Consider the following 23,264-nt stretch of genomic DNA (forward strand, 5'->3'; position numbering starts at 1 on the left):
TCTATGGACTGATGACTCAAACACAACAACACACATTGTGATTTTATCAAATGCTGAAGTTAGCCAAACAGACTGCTTCACGGGCAATGTTAAATGGGCATTACAAGGCGGTTTTGCTAAATCTGCCCGTGACACCCACAGTATCCCTGCCTGTCATAAGAGGTGATTAAAAGGGGCCCCTCAACTTAGAGTGTGGGTTGGCGACCACAGGACCATGAACTGAGTCGTGGCATTGCTTTCACTTACTTATGCCAGGCTCCTAACTTTCATTTATCCTATCCAACCTCCCTTGGTCAACACTTGTTCCTTTCTGACCCCCATGGTATTAGATTGCAAGGCCTACGGAGTCTTTCATTTTCATGCCCTTTGTGGCCCTTGTCTTCCTTTGGCTATACCTTCATTTTTTGAAATGTTGGATGCCTTTCATTTTTCTCTTTGATTAGTATTACATAGAGGATGGTTGCCTAGTTGTACTTCCTCTTAAAAAGCAATAATCATCACATTTCAGCCAGTGTCACTGTAGCATTCTTGGTATGGTGCAATCCTGTCAGCTGGGCAGTCCATGGTGTACAAATCCCTCCCTTGGTGAAGGTTGTTTTCTTCGATTGGTGCTCTCAAGCCGATTTTAAACCAAGTGCAGATTTAGCAACACTGCCTCACAAAGCCCATTTGAATTCACCTGTGAAGCAATCTGATTGGCTAACTTCAAGAAATAAAATTACAGTGGCACATGGTATTGAATTTTTTTTTTTTCAATTTATTTATCAGTATATCGAACCCTGTAATTCTTATATCCCCAGTTCACATTGTTTTCAACCACCCTATACAAACAAATGTTGGCTAGTAATTGAAGAAATTTGTATTCAAGAAGTTTACATTCATAGTTCCTAAATTAGCATATCTCTATAAAGACAAGCAATTTTCAATGCCCCAATGCCCCATTGCTGTGCAATTTGCTTCATTAAATCACATCACTTTCTTTCTCATGATCTACATCATCAAAGGCAGGAAGCTAGGAGATGTCCTTGTGTGCAACCTTTAAGTGTGTGTCTATCCTCCCTCCTAGCTTTCTCTCTTTGATGTTAATTTAGAGACTGTGTAAGTTAACATACAAACTTGCTATCCTCTCAGGGTGTAAATTATGAAATATTTCAGATCCTTTAGGGAGGGAAATAAATCATTAGTGTATTAGTGACATGCACATACTCACACAGTGTCTGAAGTTCTGATTGGCATGGTAGAGATGGCCTTCATGTTGATGGGCCGAGTAACACTAACTTCAAATGTTGCTTTGAATGTTGGCTCATCAAAACAAGGGAAGACTCTTCTCGCATTGCCATGTTTCATGTGAGTTGCTATAAACCACCTTCATAAAATAAGATGTTAGTTTATGTTCACACATTAACAAACGGAAATACACAATACTCTTTTAAAATACCAGGTAGCAAAATACAAGCTAGGATCAAAACGTTTGGAGACTTGGTATGTAGTTCCTAACAACGAATGATTGAAAACACTGTTTACAAACCATGTTCAAAGTAATTCCCTGAGGTGACTATATACTTTTTCCAGCATTGGTAAAGCTTCTCAAAACACTGCCAGAAGCCATCTTTGGCAGTCTCCTGCAATGCTGTGTGTGCCTCATTTCCTGATGAAGACTGACATTCTTTCAGATGTTTTTCATCATTGGAGAGAGGAAAGGGACAAAGTCAGGTAAATAGGAATAGGCAGGATGTTGAAACACAGAAGTTCCATGCTTGAGAAGAAACTCTCATCAAAGTTTATAATTTTCATGTCCCGTATTGATGATAATATAATTATTGTAGATAAATGAGGTAATCCACCCAATCAATATAATATAAAATTAGTACTTCCAATTTATTTTAATTATAATATAATCATCATCATCATAGACCATCTGCAGTTGCTCAGGTGCAGTATATAAGTTAGAGGTCTGCATGGGCTTAAACTGACAAATGTTTGTCAGGCTGGGACAGGACTCGGACATGATAAGAAGATCTCACTTAATTTACAAAAGGTATATATTCATTATTCAACCTATTCAATACATACAGTACCACGTTATGTGGTTAATTAGACATAAAAGATCTGAATATTATGGACATGTTTCGCCCTTCTTATTGGGCATCATCAGCATATTAACTAATCTTAAAACAAACATTTAAAAAAAAAAAGAATAACATTTATAGTTTATAAGAATTGAGCTAAGATTTGTTATGATATTAAAATTTATGGAACAGTGGTTAAGAAATATGATATTGGGAAGTACAAGCACATGTTAAAATTATTGTAGACTAATTTAAAATCTTGTCTAAAAAAGTATTTGTATTGATATAAAGTTCTAAAAACAGCATATGTCTGGAACTGAAATGGATCCTCTTCATTGTGAAAGTCAGCATATATTTGCTGCGGTAGCTGCTAACGTAGGTCAGAGGGTGAATTTTGTTTGTATTATACGTTCCAACATTAAAAGATAGGTTAAGAAAAGGCGAATGTTATGTTATGAGATCTTCTTATCATGTCTGAGTCCTGTCCCAGCCTGACAGAAGTACATGGATATGATTAGTGAGAAATTTCGAGCAGTAGACGGTAAGCAGGTTCAGGATATAGAAAGTGAATGGGTGGCATACAGGGATGCTGTAATAGAAACAGCAAGTGAATGCCTAGGAACAACTGTGTGTAAAGATGGGAAAAGGTGAACATCTTGGTGGAATGATGAAGTGAGAGCAGCCTGTAAACGTAAAAAGAAGGTTATAAGAAATGGTTCCAAACAACGGCCGAGGCTGTTAGCAGCAGCTGCTAACACAACAAGATAGATATACATTCGGCATTTGATTTAATGACACTCTATTCATCGAGATTCCTACATCTGCTAGAAAACTACACTCTTATGTGAAAATCAAGTATAACCTTCAAATATTGATATAATCTCTCCTCATAGCAGCTCCAACCAGTACACTTTCACAACGGTTATATCAGAGAGCATCTTAAACCAATCAACTTGCTGAAGATACATCATAACATTCGCCTTTTCTTAACCTATCTTTTAATGTTGGAACATATAATATAAACAAAATTCACCCTCTGACCTACATTAGCAGCTAGCGCAGCAAATATATGCTGACTTTCACAACGAACAGGATCCATTTCAGTTCCAGACGCACGCTGTTTATAGAACTTTATATCAATACAAATACTTTTTTAGACAAGATTTTAAATTAGTCTACAATAATTTTAACATGTGCTTGTAATTCCCAAAATCATATTTCTTAACCACTGTTCCATAAATTTTAATATCATAACAAATCTTAGCTTAATTCTTATAAACTATAAATGTTATCTTTTTCTTTTTTTTTTAATGTTTGTTTTAAGATTAGTCAATATGCTGATGATGCCCAATAAGAAGGGCGAAACATGTCCATAATATTCAGATCTTTTATGTCTAATTAACCACATAACGTGGTACTGTATGTATTGAATAGGTTGAATAATAAATGTATACCTTTTGTAAATTAAGTGAGATCGCTATTGTCAGTACGGACCAAAAATGAAAGTAATGACTTGTAATGATAAGAAGATGTCAAAAACATATCAGATGTAAAGCTTTTCAGGCGCTTGCTCTATTAACCAGCGTTTCGTCTTAGGTCTGACACTAGACTCATCAGAGTGGGATGTGTCAGACCCTACCCACTGACGCTGGGGTGTATGCAGGTGAACTACTACTAACAATGCTTTCATTTCCCACCCTGAAAGGGTGAGGTGGGCCACCTAGAGGGTAACGCCCTCTCTCTGGTCAAGAGATGCAGGTGGGAGGTGGTTAAAGGATGTGAAGAAGTAGGAGATGGGATAGGAATTTTGTCTATGCCTAAGGATTGAACAAACGCTTTATTTACTTCATAAGTACATGTGAGACAAGAAATGATTTATGGTAGGGTGTGAGGGAAAACGTGGAGTGCAAGTGGGAGAGATGAAGTTCAGAAGGAAGTGCCTGGGTAAAGGTGAAAGGAGATGGAGGGTAGCTGTCATATGATTGAGGGAAGCGATGAGAAGACGAAGGAGTTCAAACATTGGGAGGGGTGGAGGGATGAAACCATTTGGAGGAAGGGGTGGACACACTGGTGGAGATGGGTAAACAGGAGGAGGGGCTGGCCGGAGGTGATGAGAGTATGATCATAGGGTTGGCAACCGGGTGAGGGTGGGGAATGAGAGGGTTCCACTCAATAATGTTGGCCATGGACACTGGCACTGGTGGTGATGAGCTGGTGGACAGCATCAGATGTAGGCAGTTGGAGCCGCACCATAAATGTAGGGCCATGGGCGTTCCGAATCCGAATAGCACATCGGACGGGAACGCCCACCATACAAAGTTCTTGTAGAACATCCCTGTTGGAGATTTGAGGTGGGATTCCACGTAGTACACAGCTATACACAACTGAAGGGGACTGTGAAGATGACTGGGTCGAAGATGTCTGTGCGGCAGCTGCTGCGGTGTTGGCTGCCGAAGTGGTGATAGTTGAGTCCGGCGTGCTAGCAGGGAGTTACTGAAGGGCAGAGGGCCAAGAAATTGGGAGAGATGATGACATAACAGGTGATGGGTGACAAGTGGTAACTGTTGTGACAGGAAGAGAAGAAAGGATACTAGCGGATGTCGTGGTGGTGGTAATGGCAGTGGTTGTTGGGAAGGAGGGTGTTGATGGCTGAAGCATCGTCCAGAATGGGGGGTCATGAACAACTGGAACAAGGTTGGTTTTTCAGAGAGCTGGGCTTGAATGTACGGAGGGGTTGGTATCACTGCGTCCGACAACGGAGAGCACCATATCGTGTTTAAGTGTATCTTGTTTCCTTTTGTTCTTTTGTATGTGCATTATTGTAACCTTTGTAATGTTATTGTATGCCTTTCGGCCACGTTAATTGCATGTATATTAATAATAGTGAATAAAAGCACTGGTGGGTAGATCCTTCTCCTCAGGGACAAGGATGACCCATCGCTGCCTCCTTCTTCGACTTGCGGTTCCACCTGTGCTGTTTCCACTCTACATGCGCGCCCTCAGGAGGTATAAAAGCGAGGGAGTGGAGCAGCTTGGGGACAGTAGGGAGCCGGAGAGGGAGCAGCAATCATCGGACACCGTTTCACATTTCATCGCTAACGGAATCTACTTGGACGCCAGATTCATTGAGTGACGTCTAGTCCTTCGTACTTTTCCAAAAAAGTACCACCACAGTGGACAACGACCCCACTACCCTCCTCTCGCTCCCACACTATTCTCATCACCACCACCAGCACTACTACCGTCACAACGACCACCACGCCATCCATCCATATCTATAATTCTGTTCTGGTCACAACTGTTGTAACATGCCATCCTTCTCCTCTCATGATTTCTTCCCTCCCTCTCTGCTGTACCCCTGAAGGACTACAACCCCCGTACCAGCCCATTCAGACATCTCCGTCTCCAGCTACAGCACTGCCTTCGTCACCATCATCTACACACGCCGCCGACGCAGCAGCCTCCGCCGCACCACCATCACCGCAGTCCTCATCGACCTGTCACACCATGTACAGTTGTGTGATCCGCAGAGTGGATCCTGCTCTATCAGCTCGAACGATTCTCCAGGAACTTCAAGCTGCAGGCGCCCCAGTCCATCGCATCTTTCGGATCAAGAACTCCTCCAGCCCGACGTATATGGTCCACGTCCACCTTCCAACTGCCGAAGACATCCAACGACTTATTACCAATGGATCCTCCATCTATCACCATTGTCATAAAGTTGAGCCCTCTCTCTCCCCACCTCGACCTATTCGCCAACATTTCAACCCACTATATTGCCACCTCTGGCCAGCCCCTCCTTTTCAACCTAGTACACCCGTCTGCCCACGACCTTTTACACCTAGTTTCTTCCCCCAACCACCTCCAATGCTAGATATCATCCAACATCTCATCACTTCCCTCAACAATATCACAACAATTCTGCAACTCCTCCCATTCCATCTCCATCCTGCTACATTCAATTAAACTTCACTCTTAATGCATAACCACCTTTTTCTTCTATCCCACCTCCTAATTCTTTTCCATTCTCCCAGCCCGAGCGAGAGCGTCACTCTCTAGGGGACCCGTCCCGCCCTTTGGGTGGGGAATGAAAATGAGAAAAGAAGAAGTTCACCTGCACACAGCTCTGCTTTCTCGAGGAGCTCTGATTTCAAAAATCTCCGAAGACTCTTCTCATCATTTTTGTTGCCGGCCGGGTGGCTCTACATCTTTAATTCAGCTCCCCGCCAGACTCGAAAGCATATAAGCCTGACACCGAGTTGGAAGTCGACCGTCCCAACACCATGCGCACCTGCATTATCCCCGATGTTCATCCCGCCATATCCGAAGATGACATTTGCTGCGCCCTCCGCACCACTGGCTTCCCAGTCCACGATGCCTACCAGATGTTGGACGCCTCAACTTCATCTCCATCATCGCAGGTTCTTCTTTACCTACCTACGTTGGATGACTTGAAGTGCCTCCTTGACACTGGAGTGACTATTCATGACCAATACTACCTAGTGGAGCCTACTGGCCAGCCCATCTTAGCTCAGCTTACAGCAGATCCCACCACATTGCCCGTCGTCAACATGCCTCAACCCAGGCCACTGCTACAACAAACATCACCCTCCTTTCCCCTTCATCACACACCTCCAACTACTACCACCATGATCCCTACGATGTCAGCCACTACCCTCCACCATATTCCTGTTACTACTGTTATGTCATGCCATCCTTCGCCTGTAATGATATCCTCACTCCCTTCTACCCTGACTTCTGCACAACCTTGTCCCCAGCAAATCTCCGACAACATCATAGACTCCATCACAGCGTCACCACCAGACGACACCACAGCACCCGCCACAACATCATTGCTGCTGTTGCAACCACCACTTCTCTACACTATGTCAAGCTGTGTCATCCGCACCGTAGAACCTACCATCTCGGAACGGGACATTCTCCAAGAACTCCAGGCAGCAGGCATCCCCGCTCATCGTGTGTTCAGGATTTACAACGCCTCCGGCCCTACTTTTATGGTCCGAATACACCTTCCCACCGCCGATGATGTGGAACAACTTATCAACACTGGTGCCTACATCTTTCGACATCGCTTCAAAGTGGAGCCCTCTCGTTCCGTACCCCAACCTTTTCGCCATACTTCCAACACTCCCTTTCATAGCCCCCAGCCAGCCAGTCCTACATTTCAACCTAGTCAACCCATCCATCCACCCCTACCCCCACCTAATTTCTATCAACCTCCTCCGCAACTTGAACTCCTCATACTCCTCAGCACCTCATTATGCGATATAACTGCAACATTACACCTTCTAACTCTTCAATTCCATCCTAACCCTCTCATCTAAAACTTGTCAACCATTGCACTCTCCTCTGAATATTTAATCCTTGCACACATCATCGATAATTAAATACTATCCGCACACATCTCCTAATTCCACACATCAATTTACCCTCCTCCCCATACCATCATTCCTTCTCCAACCTGCCGAAACTCCTGGCCAGAGTGAAGGCATTACCTTCAGGGTGGCCCGCCCCTCCCCTTCAGGGAGGGGAATGAAAACTAGAAAACGTAACGTTCACCTGCATACACCCCAGCATCAGTGGGTAGGGTCTGACACATCCCACTCTGATGAGTAGTGTCAGACCTAAGACAAAACGCTGGTTAATAGAGCAAGCGCCTGAAAAGCCTTACATCTGATATGTTTTTGACATTTTTGACATGCTCTATTGGTGAAAAATATCTAATTCCCTCCATGGGAATTTAGAATTTTCCATGATAAGGAGACAAATTAATTTATGGCATTTATCAATTTGCGAATTATCAATCAAACCAATTCGTATATTAAGATGCTGGATTTATAATATTAAACTAGTAGTATTTCTTGTAATATTTTCTTTCCATTGCATTGCATTGCATTGCTTGTTGTTGTTGTTGTTGTTGTTGTTGTTGTTGTTGTTGTTGTTGTTGTTGTTGTTGTTGTTGTTGTTGTTGTTGTTGTTGTTGTTGTTGTTGTTGTTGTTGTTGTTGTTGTTGTTGTTGTTGTTGTTGTTGTTGTTGTTGTTGTTGTTGTTGTTGTTGTTGTTGTTGTTGTTGTCAGGTAAGTATGTGTTAACTTTACCTTATTATCACACTACTGTAAGTGTCCATTGCAACCGAGATTTTCCCCAATTGTGATGTATTTCCTAATAATAATAATAATAATAATAATAATAATAATAATAATTGAACTAGGGGTATACCTTCCCCAGCTACATAAACTGTGCGCCCTCTCCACTATGGCCATCTCCGACAGTGATTGAGAACTTTTAAGACTTTCTAAAACTTTCTTTTCTGATGGCTAGATGGCTTTGGCATCTATTCTCCAGTGATCTCTTGTGGGCTAAGCCCAAATTAAGTTATGAAGAAATTTAATTTGTTGTAGTTGGAAAAACCTTTTTACTGGTTATTGTTTTTTTGTGCCAAAGTTGTCAATACTTCATCTGGTTCCTCCTCTAATGTAATTTGCCTAATCACATGTCTGTAACTTAGTTCTCTAACAAATCAGAACTCAGGGGTGTGTATGGAAATTGAGCCTATCAGTGCTCTGGATTCTTATATAGTCTAGAACTTCCCCTGCGGAGCTATTTAAGGAGAGCGCTTTTGGGCCGTCTTGTCTGATTTGCAAACAATGTTAGGTTTTGGTTCACCTAATCAATACACATCGCTTTACAAGTGAACTATTTAATTAAAAACATATTAAGAATATTAGACATGTTTCATCTCTATTTGAGACATCATCAGCCATAAAATCATGTGGTAGATTACAAAACTCAAATCAGAAACTGACAAAATGTAAAGAAATGGAAGAACCCAATGTCTTTTTAAGGACTATTTGGGAAATGCATAAGACATAAATATATATATAGCCTACATTATTTACACAAATTGACCTCAATTCTTTCAATTCTTGTACTATTGTCTGATTTGCTCCGGTGATTGAGAGTGCGACTTGACAGAGTTTAGAGGAGGCAGGAGGCAGAGGGTCATCGGTTTGAAGAATATCCAACACTGACAGGTAATGGCAGAATTTACCTAAATATGCGATTGTACCGGCGTGTGTTTTGAGGGGAATATTTCAGCAGTTTTCCATATTTTAATCCTTTCATTTTTTGTTGAAACATAGGACCTTCTGCACAGTCTTTGGACTACTGGGATAATATTTAATGTGAGGGAGCATAAGTGGTGACCTTGGAACTCTCCCCTTCTACTTTTAGCTGGATGACTAAAGTTTTTCAACTTCTAAAATTTTTGAAATTTGTCTTGGCCTTGAAACCTTCCCCTTTAGTCACTGCTTTATGTATGGGATTAGCCTCTGTGTCTTTGGACCTTAATCCCACTTAGGTTCTTGTCTTTCCAGAACATTCTCCTAAGGAGTGCTGGTGTTTCACCTCCTTGCCTCTTGTTAATGGCTTGTTTTGTTGTAACCTTTTCTTTTTCTTCTTAAGGCCTAGTAGAATGGGTAATATGCCCCTGTATATTCTTCACGGTTTTGTGCATAACCGTGTCTACATTTAGGTTCCTTTGGGGAACCTGGTTGTGAAAGTTTTTAATTGATAAACCCACTATGGGACGACCTATGTATGAACACTATGAAGTGGGGTCACCCAATTGGTTAATTGTGTAATTGAGAATGTAACAAGTGACAGATTGCTTTATTCAGGTTAGCCGCTAAGTATTTGGAGCTCAGACTCTATAGTGTGTACCTGTTCAGAGCAATTATACTCTTTTATGTATGTTAATGACTGGGAGTTTCTTCCAATTAATCTTGTAGGCCTACCTGATTAGAGACTTCTAAGTCCACTATATTATTGGAGCTAATAACCTCATTGTTAAATGTTATTATTCTCAAGTAATTTTTCAACTAATCCTTGTTAAATCATTGGATTACTCTATTTGGTTTTTATGTATGTTCATGACTGGGAGTTTCTTCCAATTAATCTTGTACCTGATTAGAGACTTCTAAGTCCAATATATTATTGGAGCTAATAACCTCATTGTTAAATGTTATTATTCTCAAGTAATTTTTCAACTAATCCTTGTTAAATCATTAGATTCTCTATGTGGTTTTTAAGAGAGGAAAGAAATAAAATTTCCAATTTTGTTAAAGCAAATTTTTGCTCTAAGTGGTCCCCTGTCCAACCATTCACACCACGTGCTGCCCTACCTCTGCGTTCCACGATGCATCCCTGTAATAATAATAATAATAATAATAATAATAATAATAATAATAATAATAATAATAATAATAATAATAATAATAATAATAATAATAATAATAATAATAATAATAATAATAATAATAATAATAATAATAATAATAATAATAATAATAATAATAATAATAATAATAATAATAATAATAATAATAATAATAATAATAATAATAATAATAATAATAATAATAATAATAATAATAATAATAATAATAATAATAATAATAATAATAATAATAATAATAATAATAATAATAATAATAATAATAATAATAATAATAATAATAATAATAATAATAATAATAATAATAATAATAATAATAATAATAATAATAATAATAATAATAATAATAATAATAATAATAATAATAATAATAATAATAATAATAATAATAATAATAATAATAATAATAATAATAATAATAATAATAATAATAATAATAATAATAATAATAATAATAATAATAATAATAATAATAATAATAATAATACAGAGAAGCCTGGAGAATCATGGCCAAGGCAGTGACATTATATTGGAATTACATCCTCATGAGGGTGAATGGAAAGAGAGAGTTAAAGTAATGGTATTTGAAATGTATCCTCTACTCCAATATCAGAATGGTCCCTTGTTACTTAACCTCAGAGCAGAAGAAGGAACAAATGTGGATAATTCATGAGTTAATAAAAAAAGTCAATAGTGGTCCAACTTTCTTAAATAAAAGTTAATTTGAAAAAACATCTATGAAGCAACAGTGGATTATTATTAAAGAAAAATACACACTTTAATAGAGATTGAAGTAATTAGCTTGATGCTGAGAATATGTGGCTCCCTGTCCCAAGATTTTGCATTAACGTGGAAGCAATTTGATCTCCCCACAGTATTAGTGATCACAGAAATCAAAAGTTCCCTGCTTATTCTTAGGCATCACATCAATGTAGACAATATTTAGATACCTTTAATTGTATGTCATTTATAGATGGTTTTCTAATAATTTGTAACTGACACTTATTGTCAAATTATTACTGTATTAAACAAAACATTTTATTTTGTTGATATTAGCAACCTGCAGGACCCGAAAGTGTTAAGCCTCATTCACAATGCAAACGTAACGTAACGTAACGTAACGTAACGTAACGTAACGTAAACTTAAAATTAATGTTAACTCAGAAGTTAGCGGCCATCTTATCTAATGGAACCATTCACAATGCGCCGACGTAAACTTAACTGCGAGTCTATAAAATTAGGGGATTGCAAACTCCAAGCTCTTGCGGTCAATTTTACGTTAAGAACCAGCCAATCAGAGCAGAGGTAAACATGGTATTTTGTGCACGATATAATGACTTCTTTCGACGAAACACTTGTAATTCTCTTTCAAAACAATGTCTGGAGAAAGAATTACAAAGACGCTGTACCAAAAAATTATAGATGGAAATAAATATCCTGTGGCAATGAAATCTGACGGTAAATGGCGGGAGACAAGCTCGCAGCGCTGGCGAACGGACGAGAGACAATCCCTGTCATAAATAAAATAGTGTCCCTGTATATTTCTTAACATTATACGTACTACTAGTTTACGAAAACCATATCATCCAAACAAATAGATCCAAACATCTCATCGGGGTGTGATAGATAGGTGCATAGATGTCGGTAAAGGAGACCTTACTTTTTTATTAGAAAAGAGGAAGTAAATCGTAAGAAAGGCAAACAGTTCAGGTTTCATCCACATGTCCAAAACTGATGAGGGTCATTTCTTACATTAGATTATCGAAATCGCACTGAGGTAACCTTCTTTAATTCAAGGGATGAACCCATTTTCTGCAATAGATGTTTGAAGTAATATTAATTCCGCTACCACATTGTTTGATTCCATCAAGCTATTGAAATATAAAACTGCGAGATAGTCCAAAACCCAACTTCCGTGCTAAATAACATGGCAGTGTTTTGATTGGCTGCTGTGACTCTTTATGTTAATGTTACGTTCCTCCATTGTGAATATCACACATTTTACGTTCATTTTACGGTTACGTTACGTCGTTAAGTTTACGGTTACGTTTGCATTGTGAATGGGGCCTTAGTGTTTATTTGTACAAAAAAAAAATAAAAATAATTGATTTCTTTTGAATAGGAAATTTATTTAAAATTAACATAGAAATTTTAAACTGAATAAATTTCTCTTCTATTTTTTTGTATGACAGAAATAAAGCAATAAAGTGTTACCTCATTTCTGAAGTGTTATTCTCATTAGAGCTATGGTAGAAACCTTGATGTTTATCATTTGATAGCTGGCCTGAAAATGGCATATCCAGCTGATATGTTACTCCTTTGATTAATGGTTCACTCAGTAAAATCTCACACTGGGATGTCTTCATATCTCTGATCACTTTTGTAACTTGCAGGTAACTCTCAGAATATCTATAATGAAAAGACATAATAATAATAATAATAATAATAATAATAATAATAATAATAATAATAATAATAATAATAATAATAATAATAATAATAATAATAATAATAATAATAATAATAATAATAATAATAATAATAATAATAATAATAATAATAATAATAATAATAATAAGAAGAAGAAGAAGAAGAAGAAGAAGAAGAAGTGAGAATACTCTATTTTCTCTCACATATAACACTCAAAGAAATGATTTTTTAGTTTTTTTATTTATTACAAATTGTGTAAATTCCTCATTGACTGTGTTGCATTATAATGTTAAGCTGTTATAATGGAATATTTCAAGTAAAATTTTGTGTGACTTTGACAGCTTTGTAATTATTTCATTACCTGACCTGTAAAGGGATACTTTTAGTTGTATTTCATCAATATCATGTGAATTCCTATGCAATTGCCTGTGATTATTATGTTCCATTACATATTCTTTGACATGACAACATCAATGAAGTGAGTATAACAATGTCACGTGGTCACATTCTGCTTTATAACTCCATAAGTAAATATCCAATCTGAATGATTCAGGTAAAGTTTGATTCAAATATAGACCTCAGTTGGAAATACATGGGTGACAGTGGCTAGAATTGGTGACAATGGCTAAAATTGGTGACCATTTTGAGATGAAAAGGAGATATGAAAGTGTTTAGGATGTCTAAAGTAGAGCATTTGGTGCCTTACATTTGCATAACAAAATGGTCCAAACCCCCAAAAGAAAGAGACAGCAGGGGGGAGGTAAAAAAATGTTAGAGGTTTTTCTATGTGTGCAAAATCAGTTATTTGATATTTTTACAATCTCCCATACAGGGTTATGTTGGAAAGATCTCTTTGAGCCCAAGGTGATGGTACCTAAATGGTTGCTCTATGACCTTTAGGGATAAACTTATGCAGAGTTAAAAATGTGAGAATTTTTAAATTTGCTTAATATCAACTTCTGAAAGTATCTGACCTAGATGTGTGAGACTCTTTGATATAATTACAATAAAAATTTGTTTATAGCAATTAAATATATATGCTAAGACAGCAGCTGGTAATAAGATTACTTTGCCTTAAGGAAAATATTTAAAGCAAGAAGCCTTAGTAGGAATCCGAGGCTGGCTGTTTATTGTACAGTAGTGAGAACTATGGTGATTTACAGTTCGGAGATTTGGACTATGACACAAGGTGATGAGGAGTTGTTACAGTGATTTGAAAGGAAAATACTTAGGAAAGTTCATGGACCAGTAAAAGATGGTGGACTCTAGTGAATCAGGAATAATAAGGAAATCAGAGAACCATATAACAAACCATATATAGTAGCAGAAATAAAAGAGTAATAGGCTGCAATGGTTGGGATATGTAAGAAGAATGACAGAGAACAGGATGGTAAAGAAAGTCTTCAATGGGAAACCAGAAGGATGTCGTATGAGGGGAAGACTGAGGATCAGATAGTTGGACAACATAGGGGAGGATTTGAGAAGTATGGGAGTCAGAAGACGGAGAACCAAAGCAGTCAACAGAGAAGAGTAGGTGGAGGTCCAGGAGAGCAAGGCTCTACAGGGGCTGTAGTACCAAGGAGTAAGTAAGTAATTAAATATACAGATATTCTGTTATTCTGACCAACCTGTCATACTGATTATCTTGGTCGAAATAATCTGAAGTGGAGGATGCTACTCGTCCCATTCTTCTAACTGACACTGCTGCACGAGAAATTTGTAGTTCCTTGTGAGCGTGGAGCACTATTTTGTCGGTAGTTTCAAGGCAGGTGACATTGATTTGCACTCGTCCTTGGAAGACACCTTGATGACGATACGGTTGAAGCATTAGTTGATAACTGCTGGGTACAACTGTTTTGGGAAGACGAGCCCTATACAGTACATTATCACTTTCTATGTGACTGCGTTTTGTTCTGTTTTGATCCGTGGCTAATTGAGTCACCTCAGCTAAATCTACTCCCTGCAAAAGAAAAAAATAGTATTCATATTTTAAGTAATTGTTTCACAATACAAAATACAATGCTTTGATCGAAGCTTCTATGGCCTGTGTTAATAGACAGGATTCCTTCATCAAGATTCATATTGAACTGCCAAACAAACAGCAGAATTTCAGCATCCTATGCATAGATGGAGAAATAGTAAAATTTTAGTTTAACCTTCCACTATAACTAATTTTATTTTTTTGTTATAGTGGAAGCTATTTCTTTCCAGTTTCAGCTTATTTAATCCATAACTGTGAGGTTGTTCAGTCTGTTGAAACTAATTCAGGATAAATAAAATTAGATACTACCTGAAAAAAAAGAAAACATATAATGACACATTACCCCAGAAAAATATAATTTTATCAAAAACAGGATGACTTGTTTCATTCTTGAAAAATCATCAGATTCTATCAAATCAAACTTTTAATTTTTTAAAGTCTATTTTGCAGCCCAGAATTGCTGCATTCTTTCCTCGGCAGCCTCCCGTCTTTCCATCATCCAACCACTGTTCTGTCTTTGTTCTTCATGGAAGTCCTTGAAGTTGTTGATTTGTAACCAGTACTGGTCCTCTCACCTTAGTCCAGCCTTGTTGAAATCCTTCCTCACCTCCTGGAACCTTCAGGTCTACTATCAGATATCTGAAAAATGTCTTTTTTCTATCTCTTTTCACCCATTTTGGAAAGGTGTCCCTAGAATTTCAGTCTTCTTTTCCTAATAGTCTCCATCAACCATTCATTTTTCCAATACAGTTCTTCATGACCCCTTAACCTATGTTGTCCATTTATAATTTTTGGACCCATTATTATTAATTTTTTAAATAATTAAATTGATTTTTATTTTAATGAATTGATGAATATTATGAAGAAATGTAAACACATTTAAGTTAAAATTCTGTGTGCATCTTCCTAAAAATTCTTGAATTGTTTGAACTTATCTTAATGGTAATGATGTATTCCTCCCGTGCTTCCTCTCTCTCCTCACTAGTCCAGGTAGAACTGCAATGCATTATGGTATCCCTGACATCACACCAGCTGGCCTGTTTATTGGTAACTTTCCTTTAAATCATGCTCTGGTGACATCATCCAGTTTTACAGAACTGTTGACTTACTTGACTTAATTTATTTTACTCCGGTGTGGAGCATAGGGCACATATTAGAGCTCTCCATCTGATCCTGTTCATTGCCATCTTCTTTTGCGGAATTGTATTTGTAGTCATTATCACTCCTCCACTTCAGCAGGCCAGGTGTGGGAATGACCAAGCTATCCTATAAACTTCAATTTTTTTTTTTTTTTTTTTTTTTTTGCTAGTGGTTTTACATCGCACCAACACAGATAGGTCTTATGACGATGATGGGATAGGAAAGGCCTAGGAGTTGGGAGGAAGCGGCGATGACCTTAATTAAGGTACAGCCCCTGCATTTGCCTGGTGTGAAAATGGGAAACCATGGAAAACTATTTTTAGGGCTGCCGACAGTAGGATTCAAACCCATTATCTCCCGGATGCAAGCTCACAGCCACGCGCCTCTAACCACATGGCCAACTCACCTGGTAAACTTATATCTTGTCCCATTTCTCTTCCAGTATTTTCTCCTATTTTGGGCTCCTCCTGGCCAGGAGTATTTCTGTCTGCTTCATACAGCTATCTCGAAGTCTACCTTATGGACATTTTCTTTCAAAGTAGGCCTTGGGTGTTCTTATTGAGTCCCCTCTAAAGTGGTGAAATCATTTCAGTTGTGATTCTTCTAGAATATCTGTTGTAGCCCTAATTAGAGGTACTTTGATTTGCTTCTGGTCTTCTGTATGCAGAACCTAAGGAGCTTCACTTCTGTTGCTTGTAGTCGACTATTGTCTCTTCCTACCAGTCAGCGTTGCAGCTTTCAATTCATAGGTCAGAATGTATATCAAGTAGGTCTTATAAAGTGGCACTTTTAATTTTGGGGGAAAACTTCTCTCCCGTAATGGTTAGGAGACAGAAATGTAGGAATATGCAGCCTGTTCCGTACTGTGAACTATCATTTCATGACGATGAAGATTTTCAAGCTGTTTCAGGTCAGTTTTACTGTGATACACAAAAATCTTTGAGAAATAAATCTGGAATATGAGGTACTGAATCAGATTTAGGCCAGTCCTGTGGTTTAGGTGTACCCATAGGCCCTGAGTTTGAATCCTGACCAGGTCAGCAATTTTTACCTGGATCTGAGGGCTGGTTCAAGATCCACTCAGCTTACTTGAGAACAATTGAAGAGCTATCTGACAGAGAGATAGCAGCCACCTTTCTAAAAAGCAAGAGGATTTTTTGTGCTGACCATGCATCACCTTGTAATCTGCAGGCATTTGGGGTAAGCAGCAGTCACTTCGTAAGCCAAGCCACATCAAGATTGTAGTGCCTCAGTGCATGTTTTCCTTTTTAAGCAGGTTTAGACTGGAATTCTTGATTATTAAGTCATACGGCTGGAGGCTGATGTTTCCTTACCTCCATGTGAAGAAGGTTAGTCATGTGGTTCCCCAGCCAAGCTCGGAGCCATAACTTCTCTCCTAAAGGAAGCATCAGAATCTCCAAAGGTCCAAGTTCACGGTTATAGAATTTTGAAACACAGTTTCTTATGCTGTTCTGTCTCTGTAACAAAAATTATTGTATCAGATTGGCATCCACTTAACAAGCATTGATTGAATTAATGAGTATATCATATGTGAAATTTAATTAATTGTAATATTTTCAGGTATATTCTATTATTTATTATTTATTTACATATTTTACGCCCACATTGGAGCACTGAAATCAATACATTTGAGTTAATTTCTTCTTCTTCTTCTCCCAGAACTTTTTCATCCTCTCCAACCTGGAAGCCCTTTGTGTGTCCGATATAGTATATTGTTTCCGTTCAACTGCTTTTAGTTTGAGACTTATGCTTTTGTTCTTCAAAATCCTCTTCTCTTTTCTGTCTTTGATTTGTTGCCGAGTTATACCCAATTCTTCCAAATCGTCCTGAACTTCTTTGAACCAATTATTATTGATTTTATTCTACAAAAAGTAATCGAATAGTTGTTTCAATATCCTGGTGTCTGCTAATCTTGATATGTGACAGAAAAAGGAAATTCTTCTTTTACGCATTGTAGATATTATTGATTCACATTCACGATAGACAATGTTGTTAGGCAACAATCTCCACTGTCCATCAACTTGGTGTTTTTTATTAATAATTGTTCTAAGAATTCTTCTCTCAGTTTTCTGTAATTTGTCTGTTGTAGATTTTACATTTAATTTGAATAAAGTTTCACTAGCATAGGTTGCCTCTGGTTTAACTATGGAATTATAGTGTTTCAGCTTAGCGTTTATCGAAAGAGATTTTTTTTTATAGGTTGGCCAGGTAAGTCTTTGTGCTTGTTTAAATTTAGTTGTTCTGTGTTCTATTGCTTCTTTTTCATTTGTGTTCCATGTTATTATTTCCCCAAGATATTTGAATTTCTGAACGATTTTAATCTCTTTATTACTGTTCAGCTGAATAACTGGTAAATCAACTTTAAAAGTTGGCATCATTTCTGTTTTTTCAAATGAAATTTGTAATCCCATTTTTTTAGCTATAATTTCTAGTTGTTCAATTTGAAATTTAGCCTCTTCTATTGTATTTGCAAGTAATGCTAAATCGTCCGCAAAAGCAAGGCAGTTGAGTTTAATATTTCTACCGATCTTGATAGTTGGTTGGCATTTCTTGTTCCATTCACGCATAACCTTCTCCAATGCACAATTAAATAACAATGGTGAAAGTCCGTCTCCTTGTCGAAGTCCAGTTCTTATAGTGAATGATTCTGATAATTCACCTCTAAATTTAACTTTTGCCTTCGTATTTTTAAAAGTCATATTAATGAGGTTAACAAGTTTTTGATGTAAGCCAAATTCTTTAAGGCTTTTTAATAATGAGTCACGATGAATACTGTCGTATGCTTTTTTAAAATCTACAAACGTGATGACCAGACCCTTACTTCGAACTCTTTGGTGCTTCATTATCCATTTTAAACTAATGATTTGATCTGGACAGCTTCTACCTGGTCGAAATCCTCCCTGATATTCTCCAAGTTCTTGGTCGAGTTGTTCTTGGATTCTTGTGTATATAATCTTGGATAAAATCTTGTATGTAATATCAAGTAAGGATATCCCCCGATAATTATTTGGATCGGAGCGATCACCTTTCTTGTGCAGCGGGTGGATTATCGCTGTATTCCATTCCTCAGGAAGCTTCTCCGTGTTCCAAATATCAATGATGTATTTATGTAGGTTTTGAATAGTCTGATCATTAGCATTCTTCCATATTTCTGCTACTATTTGATTCTCTCCTGCTGCTTTGTAGTTTTTAAGTGCATTAATTGCCGTTTTCACTTCGTTGTAAACTGGTGGTATAATCTTTTGTAATGGAGTTTTATTTTTTGGGTTAGGATCAAATTCTAAATGTTCCACAGGATCCTCACAATTAAGTAACTCTTTAAAGTATTCTGCAAGAATGTTAGCATTATCCTGATTATTGTGTGCCATTTTACCATTTTTATTTCTTAACATAAGTGTGGGAGGGGTAAATTTAGATTGATATTGCTTGAATGTTTTGTAATAGTCTCTTGTTTTATGCTGATTGAATGTTTCTTCTATAGTGCTAAGCATTTCCTTTTGATAATTCCTTTTAATTGTCCTAATTTCTTTAGCTGTTTGTCTTCTGGCATTAATTAGTTCTTCTCGAGATTTTTCCGTTTTCCTCTGTTGATCATTTATCCATGCCTTGTGTCTTGCTTGAATTGCTTTGTCACATTCCTCGTTCCACCACGCATGTTTCTTTCTCCTTTTGATTGGGGCAATTTCTTCAGCTATGGTTTTAAGTTTGTTGATCATTGTCTCTAATTTGTCATTTAAAGGTGTTTTGGATCTCTCTAAATATATTTTATTATTTATTAAGTAACTGGGATCATAATTTCTCCTTGCTTTGAGATGATTATGTTTGTGTTTCCTTTTTGGTGTTAACTTGATTTTTATTTTTGAGATATAATGATCCGAGTCAATGTCTACCCCACGGAGGACTCTGACATTATAAATTTCTTTATGATAATCTTTATCCATGGCAACATGATCAATCTGAAACTCTCCCAATTTTACGTTAGGGCATTTCCATGTCATAAGTTTATGTGGTCGCCTCATGAATCTGGTGGTTTCCAAAACGAGTCTATGATCTGCACAAAGTTCAATTAATCTTTGGCCATTTTTGTTCGTTAATTTATGAGCTGGCCATTTTCCTACAACTGTGCGATACTTCTTTTCTCTGCCTATTTTAGCATTGAAATCTCCAAGTAAGATTTTTATATGCTCATCAGGGATCTTCGCTAATATGTAATCAAGTTCCTCCCAAAAGTTTTCAACTCCTTCTCTATCTTTATTGTTTTTGTCATTTGTTGGTGCATGGACATTTATTAAAGTATAAGTTTTATTCCCTACTTTAATTGTTAGAAGTGCCATCCTCGAAGATTTTGAAGAAAATTCTTCAATTGAGTCTATTATGCTACTATGAACAAGAAAACCTACACCAAATTGAGGGACATTCTTCATTACTCTTTCTCCTGGAGGTCCTTTGTAGAGACGATAACCTCCTGATTCAAATGGGTCCTGGTCTGTGTTCCTAAGTTCTTGTAAAGCCATTATTAAAATCCTATGTTGGTCCATCACATCAGTTAAATGTTTCAACTTGCCCACCTTACTTAGTGAATTAATGTTTAATGTTGCAAAGTATGAAAATTTTCCTGATTTGTTGAACTTAAGTCTCTTCTTACATTGTTGGGTTAGTCCACTGTCTGTCAGCTGTCTGTCAATTGTCTGTTGGGCTTCCAGGTGCTCCGATTCGCCTAGGTCTATTAATAAATGTTTTTTTTTTTTATTTTATATATAGGTATTTTCTAAATTTACATTATATTAGTTTTGACAGACTGAAGAACTTCACAGTTATAAATATGTGAAACTGTTGGACAGCATCTGCTGTGTAGAGCAAACTGTGTATTCTGGTTAGTAGAGGATCGCATTATGTGTGGTATGTGAGATGCAGGAATGTTAGAGACATCACATACACCGAATCCCTGAGCCAAATCATTAGCGATTAAAAATTGCCACCACCCAGCTGGAAATCAAACTTGAGACCCTGAGGCCAATGACCACTCAGCCATAGATTTGGACATAAATGACGAACAAAACAGTGAATTATTTTTATATAATGCTTCTTCTCGTTTGGACTGCATCAATTTATATACACTGTCAGGCCTAAACAAAATTCAATCAATCAATCAATCAATCAATCAATCAATCAATCAATCAATCAATCAATCAATCAATCAATCAATCAATCAATCAATCAATCAATCAATCAATCAATCAATCAATCACATGACACTGATCTGCATTCATTGCTGACACCCAGCTGGCAGATTTCATATCAAAATCGTTTACCTAGTCTTTCCTTAAATGATTTCAGAAGTTGGAAACATATAAAACCTCTTCAGTATCTGCAGGCCATTTTGATAGGCAGGAGTTGACTAGGTAAATCAAGGTCCTTAATTTGTAATATGTGTCACAGGTTTTGTTCTTTCTTTTTGCACATTTCTATAGGATGAAATACATACTGATGTAGAATATAGTTATTGGAAAATACTTTTTCATCTTATATGATCGATATTTACATGAACCACATAAAGATCAATCATGCTACTCTTGGAGCACTCAACCCTGTTCCAGGCACAGCACCCATTAATCAGTAGAATACAGATCACTAAAACAAGTTTGCAATATTAGTGTCATTAGGTACAGAAGCTATAGTTTTACATGGTATCTGAACCATGTTTCATAAATCCTACATGCTGTGTACGAGACTAAGGAGCACAAAGGGAACTGAATCATCCAGAGATTTTAAATTTAATTCTATGCTAATAGATTATTAATTGTGGAATTAAAACAAGTAAAAAACCCTAAAATTGTACTGAAGAAGAAACCAAAGATCAGGATTTGGGAATTGAAGGAGGAAGATAAAAGAATGGCATTCCAAGATTGGATAAAAAGGAAGTTGCCTAACATGGAAATACAAAGTGGAGTAGAAGAGTGGGATAATTTAAGACAGACGTTTGTGGAAGCAGCAATTGAGGTATGCAGAAAAACAAAAGCAAAGGTTAAGGGAAAGGAGACATGGTAGTGGACAGACAAAATAATAAAAGAAAGGAACCAGGTGAAGAAAAAAATTGGATAAGGAAAAGCAAAAAACATATCAGAGGGATAACAATAAGTTAGAAAGGTTACATATGGAGTACAAAAGATTGAAACTACAAGTAAAGAGGAGTATCAAGGAAGAAAAGGAGAAATGTTGGGGAGAGTTCACAAACAAAATTGAGCAAGATAGTCGAGGAAACCAGAAACTATTAGACAGAGTAATAAAATCAAAAAGAATAAATCAAGGAAAAATCAAGGCATTAGAGAGAGAAGATGGATCCATAGTACATGATGAAAAGGGTCTTCAGAAGGTGATGGCAAAACATTTTGAAAAACTTTATAATAAGGATGATTGCTCGGAGGAAGGAGGAGATAAGAAAATAGAAATAATAGATGGAGAAAAGGAAGAGAACCCAATAACATGGTTTGAACTTGAAAGGGCAGTGAAAGCAATGACCAAAGGTAAAGCAAGTGAAAAAGACGAATTCAATGCTGATATGATTAAGGCAACAGGAAGCAGTGGACTACAGTGGCTATACCAAGCCCTCAATGTCATATGGAAGGGTGAAAGGATACCTGAAGATTGGCAACAAGGAAACATTGTACCATTGTTCAAAAAAGGAAATAGAGAGAAATGTGAACATTATAGAGGTATAACACTATTATCACATGGGCTAAAGATAATGAAGAAAATCATAGACAAAAGACTGAGGGATATAATAGAAACACAGTTAGAGGAAGAACAATATGGCTTTAGACCAAATAGATCAACAATAGACTTGATATTTACAGTGCAAACGATAATGGAAAAACATATGGAAAGGAACAAGGAAATCATCTTCGTATTTTTGGATTTGGAAAAAGCTTATGATACAGTTAAGAGAAAACATGCATGGGAATGCCTACGGAAAAGGAATGAACCAAAATCATTAACAAGATAAAAATGTATCATGAGAGTAAAGGCAGTGTACAAGTGGGGAGTGGTGACTCTGAAACATTCTATACAAAAAAAGGTCTCAAGCAAGGAAGTGCACTGTCACCATTATTGTTTATTATATTGATGGATGAAATCATAAAACTTGTAAAACAGAGTATCAGTAATGATGAAGTGAATGCTTTCGTATTTGCAGATGATGTGGTGATTTGGAGAAAGGGAGAAAAGGAAGTACAAAGGAGACTGGACATTTAGAATGAAAATCTGAAGGAGTTTGGAATGGTAATTAGTAAAAAGAAAACTGTAGTCATGCCCTGTGGTTAAAGAGAAAAAGAGAAGCCAAGTGAACAACATAGATGGAGAATGGCTA

The 23,264-nt window shown here is 37.1% G+C and overlaps 1 protein-coding gene across 4 annotated transcripts in view; it reads right to left on the bottom strand.

Moving 5' to 3' along the window:
• Positions 1 to 23,264, bottom strand: part of LOC136860994 (endoplasmic reticulum aminopeptidase 1) — a 188,147-nt gene that overhangs the window by 123,619 nt on the left and 41,264 nt on the right. For 2 of the 4 annotated variants that reach the window (XM_067138792.2, XM_067138793.2), the window contains exons 3-6: positions 17,212 to 17,355; positions 14,385 to 14,716; positions 12,541 to 12,735; positions 1,211 to 1,366 (exon numbers count right to left, since the gene is read on the bottom strand). In XM_067138792.2, coding sequence (XP_066994893.2) covers positions 1,211 to 1,366; positions 12,541 to 12,735; positions 14,385 to 14,716; positions 17,212 to 17,355 — 827 coding nt within the window. The remainder of the gene's footprint in view (positions 1 to 1,210; positions 1,367 to 12,540; positions 12,736 to 14,384; positions 14,717 to 17,211; positions 17,356 to 23,264) is intronic. The other 2 variants (XM_067138794.2, XM_067138795.2) reach the window with 1 other exon arrangement.

The sequence above is a fragment of the Anabrus simplex genome, chromosome 1 (genome assembly GCF_040414725.1).
Source record: "Anabrus simplex isolate iqAnaSimp1 chromosome 1, ASM4041472v1, whole genome shotgun sequence".
NCBI classification, from domain to species: Eukaryota; Metazoa; Arthropoda; class Insecta; order Orthoptera; family Tettigoniidae; genus Anabrus; species Anabrus simplex.